Below are 7,670 nucleotides of genomic sequence, written 5' to 3'. Positions count from 1 at the left end.
CTCCTCCACCCTTGAATTTCAGAGGCAAAAGTTAACTAAGAGGAGTATATGTTTATATTCCGAAAAGAAGCCGAAAAGCAGAGGAGGCCCTGCCACCTTCGAACTCGCAACAAATGGAAATTTTGTCAAGCTTGAAATCCTTTTATAATGACAAAAGGTTTCCACCTCTAAGCCGATTACAGCGACATTGGCATCAGGAGTCCAGACCCAGGCCCAGGGCCGGTCTAAACACCAGGCTCTTAACTATGGTAGTTGAGGTGCCGGCGAAAGTGCGCCGTCAGTGGAGAGCGGGTGGAGTGCCTACTTTTCTAATTACAAAATAGCTGAGACAAAATAACAAACAAGTAGCAAGAAAAAAAAAATAAAAGCCAACAACTGAAATTGAAATTGAAACTGAAACCGAAAAAGGGGGACTGGCTGGGGTTGGTTTTTAAAAGGCTTTGCCTTGTTAATCGGTAAGGGAAGCAAACCAAGCAAGGAGGCTTTGAAATTTTAAAAATTATTAGCTGGAAAATAAAAGTAATGAAAGGTCATAGAAATATTAGCCAAATCTTAGAATTTGGGAGGCTTGAGAAATATTTTTGGGCAAAAACTACAGAGCTAGGGGCTAGGAATGAGAGTCCAGGAACTAGAAGACTAGTAATTAGAGGGCTAGAAACAAGAGGGATAGCAGCGAGAGACCACAAACGAGAGGCTTGAATCTAGAGGATAATAACTAATGACTAGAAACGGGATAAAAACTATAACTATAGAAACTAGATATTAGAAACGAGAGTCCAGAAACTAGAGACTAGAATCTAGAGACTAGAATCCAAAGGCTAGAAACTAGAGGACAGAAATGAGTGACTAGAAATGAGAGACTAGAAACGAGAGTCCAGAAACTAGAGACTAGAATCTAAAGGCTAGAAACGAAAGCCTGGAAACTAGAGAATTGAAACTAAAGACTAGAAACGAGAGTCCAGAAACTAGAGACTCGAAACGAGAGACTAGAAACTAAACACTAGAAACGAGACTCTTGAAACCAGAGACTTCTGGCAAATGCGGCTCTATGTGGGCAGATATGGTTAGTGGTCTAAGATCTACTGACTGAAACTCTTCAAAAATAAAACCCATAATTTGATTTTAAGTGTATGTGTGTGTGTTTATTTGCATTTCAGTGTCATTGTGCAAGGGTGTTTTTTGTAGAGCATATAACATAATAGTACATAATAGTACGCAAAATCAAATAGTACATAAAAGTACATAAAAGGTGAAAAAATAAAAGTAAAATGATCATTGTGGGCTCCTTTCAGGCCTTAGGAGCTTTCAAGTATCCTTTTCTTAAGCATCCGGGCCATCGCTGTCGCTAAGGTCCTCGGAAAAGGCCAGAGGTGCTGATCTTGGCAGAACGAAGCGCACATGCGGCACCTGAGCGACGGGAGCAGTGCGGTGACGCAGCTGGGAGTTATTCTCATCCGCCGCCGGCTCCTCATCCGCCATCGGCAAGTTCTGGTCCGAGCCCAGGGGCGCGGCACGGCTCAAGTATAGGGTCACAGAACCCTCCGGGTGCTGGGGGGGATATGGTGGCGGGACTCTTCCGCGAGTTGGCAGTGTTTGGCGATTGCCTGCGCCGCCGTTAACGGTTCCACCACCAACACCTCCTCCTCCTTCTCCTCCTCCTGCAAGAACTACGAAAGGAGGCATTTCCTCGCCTCTCCACCCGGGCGCGTTGCTGCCTTGGGGCGGATGATCGATCCCGGTGCTCCAGTGGAAGCCTTCGAATGGATGACCATTAACGGGGCTACCGTTTGGAGATGGCCCGAGAAGGGTAACCAGTCCGGAGGGTCCTAAGCCGGTTCCGGCAGGTCCTCCCATGCGAAGAACAAGTCCGGTCGACCGGCGTCCACCAGATTCTGCAGCTCCTCTTACGTTGTTGTTTTCTCCACCGCCACTTCCTCCTTCTCCTCCTCCACCGCTTCCAAAGGGTAAGCCTCCACCGCCACCGCCACCTCCAAAGAATACGCCTCCACCGCCACCTCCAAAGAGTAAGCCTTCACCGCCACCTCCTCCGGCACCGCCGACGACGTCTGCAAAGAATAAGTTTCCACCGGCACCTGCGCTTCCCAAGGTGAAGCCGCCTCCGGTTTCGCCACCGCCAACGCTACCTCCACCGCCGCCAACGCCTCCAAAGAATAAGCCTTCACCGCCAACGCCACCGCTACCTCCGACGACGTCTCCTAACAATAAATTTCCACCGCCACCGACGCCATCTAAGGGGAAGCCTTCACTGTCTTCGCTTTCGTAGCCAAAGCCTCTAACGTCGCCGCTGGGTCCTCCTCCTCCTCCGGCTCCCAAGCTGAAGCCTCCAGCGCCGCCGCTGTGTCCTCCTCCTCCTGCGGCTCCCAAGCTGAAGCCTCCACTGCCACCGCCGCCTCCTCTTCCGGCTCCGAAGCCTTCACCGCTGCCGCCGAAGCCTCCTCCGGCTCCAGGGGCGCCTAAGGGACTACTGGCACTGCCACCCAAGGATGCAAACAATAAGCCGCCTCCACCACCTTCTCCGGATCCTAGGCCTCCTACGGAACCAAAAGGGATTCCTCTTCCCGCTCCGGCACCAAAACGAACACCTCCATTAACAACACCGTCTCCGGCGGAACGCAAGACGCTGCCGCCTTCCCCGCCGCCGGCCGCAGTTCTTACCAGACGGGGCGGATCCTCGACGCCCGGCGAAGTGTTTTGGGCGCTCTGGACGGTCGCCGAATGCATCAACGCCAAGTGCCCGGCCAGATTATCGAGACGATCCGGATGGCCATCCGGCTGGGCCACGCAGAGCGGACATATCACCGTAGTGCGATCCAAGCGATGTAGTTCATTCACATGGTCCACCAACTCTGACGAGGAGAGACCCAACAGGCCGCACACCGGGCACGTGAAGCTATCAGCGCATAGGGTCGGCATCGGTTCGCCGGCAAAGTGCAGTTCCATGGCCTCGCGATCGAGCAGACATTGGAACGGATGATCCCGCCGATGGTCGCCGGTTGCCACTCCGTTCTCGTGACATTCCTTGCAAAGATCAAAGTCGGGACAGCGAAGGCACTTGTAGCGATAGTGAACCAAATGGGCGCAGTCGCAGCCATCACAGCTAACGTCCCAGTGCGAGGACATTGTTTGGATGATGATTTTCTAATGAAAATTTTTTAAATGTTAGAATTTCAGTTAGAAGTTTGACAGCTCTGGCTTGGCTTTGTAGTTTTGTGGGAAGTTTCTTAAAATATTACTAAGGAAAATCCATTGAAAAACTTACCTATTAGAGCTTGTTATACCAAGTCCTTCAAGTGTAAATAGTGTCAAGTTGTTGTCCTTCCAGAGGACCACGAAACGCAAATCTATAAAGGGAGTTTATCGAGAAAAATATTCAAATCTTAAAAATATTAAAAAATTTATTCTAAAATTCAGTAGCTCTTAGAAAAATATTTCTTCTCTAGGCAGTGAACTTACTGTCAGTTTTTTTTTCGTAAATAAAAGTTACGAAATGAATGGAATTTTGGTTAAAAATTCAGAATTTCAGAATTCAATTCATTAATTTCAGAAAAAATGAAACAAATATACAAAAAAAAAATTATTAAATATTGAATACTAAATTTAATTATAATAGTATAATTTTTCACAGCTTTGAAATAAATTTTGAAAATAACTGAATCTAATTTTCTTAAGAAACTTGAGAAGCCTCAGAGTCTTCAAATACCTTTGTAACCTTCTGCTTTTATTAAATTTAGGAATTTTTTCTTCAAGGCTTACAACTTTTTATGTAAAAAAACGAAAATCTTAAGCAAAACTTACCAAATTTGTTATATTTTGAGTAAAAACTTGAGCACTAAGCTCTATTATAAGAACCAACCGAACAAAGAACCAAAGTAAATTTTGTTATCCCACACGCGTTTTAAAGATTTAGTTATTTCTTTTATAATTCAACTTTCTCTTAAAATGAATTATATTTTCCAAATAATAAAATATGTATATATTTTTTTTTTGCTCTCTAGATGTTACTTTCACAAAATCAATCGTTACAATGAACCTTACAAATCTGACACAGGCATGATAGTCTTGAAAGAGATTACTATGTTTAAAAAAATTCAGATTATTGTTAAGATTTTGCAATTTTCTATCGAAAATTTTGTGGCTAGTAAAGGGTTAGCCTTTAAGCGGCATTTAAGCGCCATTTTAGCTCAATTTTTGGTATGGTTTTGGTCTCAGTTTCGTTTGTTCGCGCTTTGTCCATAAATTTCATGCAAATTGACTAATTAATTTTTGCGCAATGGATTCTTATCGCGCCATGCACTGAGCAATATATTTAATATTTGCATAATGCCTGTGTATTGGCTCGATTTTGGTTCGGCGTTTTGGGGTTCGGGTTCGGGTTGAGAGTTCACGTTGGGGCTTGACTCGGGTTATGGTTTTTGGGTTTGGGTTTTGGGTTGCTTTTTGCAACATGCAGTTCAGTTTGCAACCCAGTGGGTGGAAGTCAGTGGGGTCAGGGGTCAACCCACGCACTTACCTTGGCCGGTAGGCTTTATGTTCGAGGCTGACAATGCACTAAGCGATAAAAGGGGTGTTTGGTTGTATATTAAATGATAATTGAGAATATAATAAAAAATAGTTTTAGGTAGCCTAAAGAGGGGTATAAAGTGTTCTAAAGTGGCCTAGAGGGTATAACGTTTTTTTTTATAAGAAATATATGAGAATGTTATTAAATATAGTATTAATATGGAATATTATTAAATACTTCCTAGTTCTTAAGTTCTTAAGTAAGGATCTTCTTAAGTTTCTTTTTAATAATTCTATTCTTATACCTTCGAAAATATTATTAGTATTAGTAGGTATAATTAGTTGGCTTTATTTTAGTATTTTAGTATCTAGTACTTCGTACCTAGCAACCCCTATCTAGCTTTAATTAATAAATTCTTTAATAATAGTCATTCCACAAAGAAGAAACTGTCTTAAAAATATAAAAAAGTAAAGAAGAATTATATTTTAAAGACTGAAATAATAAAAAAATATAAAAAATAATAAGTAAGTAAATAAAACAAGATTATCCAAGTCTTCAAGACGCTCTGTCGCTACCTTTAAGATTTTCACCTTAAAATGTATCTTTAAAATTAAATCCTTAAAATTTTGTTCAAGTGCATTTGCTTTTGTGGCTATATGCAGCAGCTCCCTGGGTGCTTTCTGGTGCTGCAGTAAAAACAACAACAATTTTGATGACGGATATTAAGCATAACCACACAACTAAACGAAGACTCTCCATTGGAGGGTCAGAGTAGAGGATGAGTAGCAGGAAAAGGGGAGAAGGGGGTCCTAGAATGTAGAATGCTTCCGTGTTTTTCCCGCAGGACAACGAGGAGTGACTTTAAGCCTGCCAAATATGCTGATTGCAGCAATAATGATGATTATGTTTGCCTGGCCTGCATGCGCGGCTCGAATTTGTTAGCCACAGCGGAAGGAAGTCGAAAGCATTGACAATGCCAGCAACACGAAGGGGTACCCAGTGCCATTGTACACCCAACTACCCATACCACCCACTATCCATCCAACTCTATACTCTGTGTGGTGGTGCAACAACGACAATGACGAGTTGCAAGGCATTTTCCAGCGCGAGTTGCAAATGCGACTGCTCGTCCAACTTGACGGCCTTACTCACTGACTGACTGACTGACTAAATGACGGAATGACTGAATGCCAAAAGGGACTAAATGACAGCCAAACAAATGCAAAAACATCAGGGAGACCGACTCTGGTAAGCGGTAGCTTAGGGAAATACGAGTATTACGAAAACAAAATGCTACGGATAGTCAGCAAACATGAGGGATACTCTTTCTAGAAAAAAATATGACTTCAATAGGTATAGAGAATTTAGAGGAGCAAGTAAGAATTAAAAGAAGAATTTTTTAACTAACTTTAAAATACTTCAAAGTCTTCAACAGATCCTAGAATTCAAATAATAATTATTATAAATATAACTATATTAAATATCACTTAAAGCTTACTTAAATCATAAAAAACTGTTATAAAAATGTTCATTTTAAAACAAAAACCTTCCTAAGAGTAGCCTTTCTTTTTTAAACTTTTTTCCCCTTTTTAATTACCTTAAAATTATCAAATAACAAACATTATATCATTCATTATCATTATTTGTTAATGTTTATGAATTTAATTAAGCTCCAATGACAGCTCTAAGCTTGAAAAAAAAAATGAGCAAAACAAAAACTGAAATTAATAAAAGAACCCTAGAGGATATTACATTTCAAAACGCATTCAAATTCCAAACGACTTTTAGGTTTTTTTTTCTACTTTTTTTTTTTTTGCCGTTTAGCGACAAACACAGTGCAACAAAATTATGGCATTGCGTGTATGAACTTTTTACGCAGCCTATAGCTTGAATTCTTTAGAGTCCAGGGCCCAGGGATCACCCTCCCTCCCCTTGAACTTTTACCCATCGACTATGCCATTCCGGATGAGACTTGGCTGTATGTGGCCATATTAGCAAAGTGAATTGGTTTTTATTTGTAACGGAAATGTGGATAATTATTTTCAGCTGTTTGGTCGTTGGGACGGTTTGGTTTGGACGGTTTTGTTGCTCGGTTGGTTAGATGGTTGGTTGGTTGGATGGTTGGTTGAATGGTTGGTCGTTTTCTGATTTGCATAAGTCGCAGGTGACAGTCGTGGCTGTTCGTTCCCAGGCTTTCCCACTGGCTTCCCCAATCAATACAAGCCAGGATTCTACATAGCCTGGCAGGACCTTTTTTTTTTGTCATACACTGGAGATTAACTTAAAGGCTAATTTTCAATTTTAAATATTAAATTTTAAAGACATTTTTTGTGGAAATTTATGATGGATTATGTGAATAATTAAAAGAAAAAGCTATCTAGTCTAGAATCTAGTTTTTGTTATGAAATGACCTCTACCTCTTCTGGCTTAAAAAAAAGGCTTATTTTTTTCATAAAATTCATTTTTCCTCTTTAATTTCCCTCACTGTATTAGTGAGGCTACAATTTAAAAGCCAGCAGCTGTGGCTTAGCCCGATTTCCCTCTTACCATGCATGGGAAAAGCGGCTTAAGTCTTGCCGTTGAAGGACCAACGACTTGGCCAGGATCTGCTCCTGGAAGAAGCAACACAGTACCTGACCGTCCAGTGATAAGAATATTCTATAGACAAAGCTATTTTTACTTTTTTTGGTATTCGGATTTTGTCTCTTGGAGAGAGGGGATCCGTTGACTTGGCTCCAGTTTGGTTATAAACACAAACACAACACTCGAGTCCAAAGGCGAGGTGCCTCATTTTTTTTGTTTATGTCTCCAATGGGAGGCACTTACCAGCGGGGTGTTGGGGGTACTGGGTGGGGGATAGACTTTTTTTTTTGTATTTTTTTTAAGTGGGTGGTGATCGTCGTCGCTGGTGGCTGAAAGTCAACTGAAAACCTTAAGCCGATTTTTGCCATTTGCCATATTTATGATTTTGGTCTTTTTTTCCAACAATTTAGTATTTATGGTATTTTTTTTTTGTTGGTCTAATTAAAATATAGTACTTTTCTTTAAGACCTAAAATAGAGCTTACAGTTGGGTTTAAAAATTCTGTAAGAAATATATTCCAATTCTTCAAAGTTCTGCTTATTTTTGTATTTGTTTAAAGTCTAAA

The 7,670-nt window shown here is 41.4% G+C and overlaps 1 protein-coding gene across 3 annotated transcripts; it reads right to left on the bottom strand.

Annotated features, from left to right (window-relative positions):
• Window positions 1-1,115: 1,115 nt before the first annotated feature.
• Window positions 1,116-7,431, bottom strand: LOC108119363 (uncharacterized). 3 transcript variants are annotated; one of them, XM_070276313.1, is made up of 4 exons: window positions 3,817-4,052; window positions 3,281-3,362; window positions 2,394-3,159; window positions 1,116-2,342 (listed from the first exon to the last, which is right to left on the bottom strand). In XM_070276313.1, the coding sequence occupies exons 3-4, from the start codon at window positions 3,139-3,141 to the stop codon at window positions 1,321-1,323; spliced, it is 1,770 nt and encodes a 589-aa protein (XP_070132414.1). In that variant the 5' UTR covers window positions 3,142-3,159; window positions 3,281-3,362; window positions 3,817-4,052; the 3' UTR covers window positions 1,116-1,320. The 3 variants fall into 3 exon arrangements, with proteins under 3 accessions (XP_070132414.1, XP_070132413.1, XP_017088015.2); XM_070276312.1 differs by lacking the exon at window positions 3,817-4,052 and adding an exon at window positions 7,349-7,431 and having other exon boundaries at window positions 1,116-3,159; XM_017232526.3 differs by having other exon boundaries at window positions 1,116-3,159.
• Between the last annotated feature and the right edge of the window lie 239 nt (window positions 7,432-7,670).

Source organism: Drosophila bipectinata, chromosome XR, assembly GCF_030179905.1.
Source record: "Drosophila bipectinata strain 14024-0381.07 chromosome XR, DbipHiC1v2, whole genome shotgun sequence".
NCBI lineage: Eukaryota > Metazoa > Arthropoda > Insecta > Diptera > Drosophilidae > Drosophila > Drosophila bipectinata.
The sequence above is the reverse complement of the archived record's forward strand: the minus strand, read 5'-3'. Positions and strand labels throughout refer to the sequence as shown.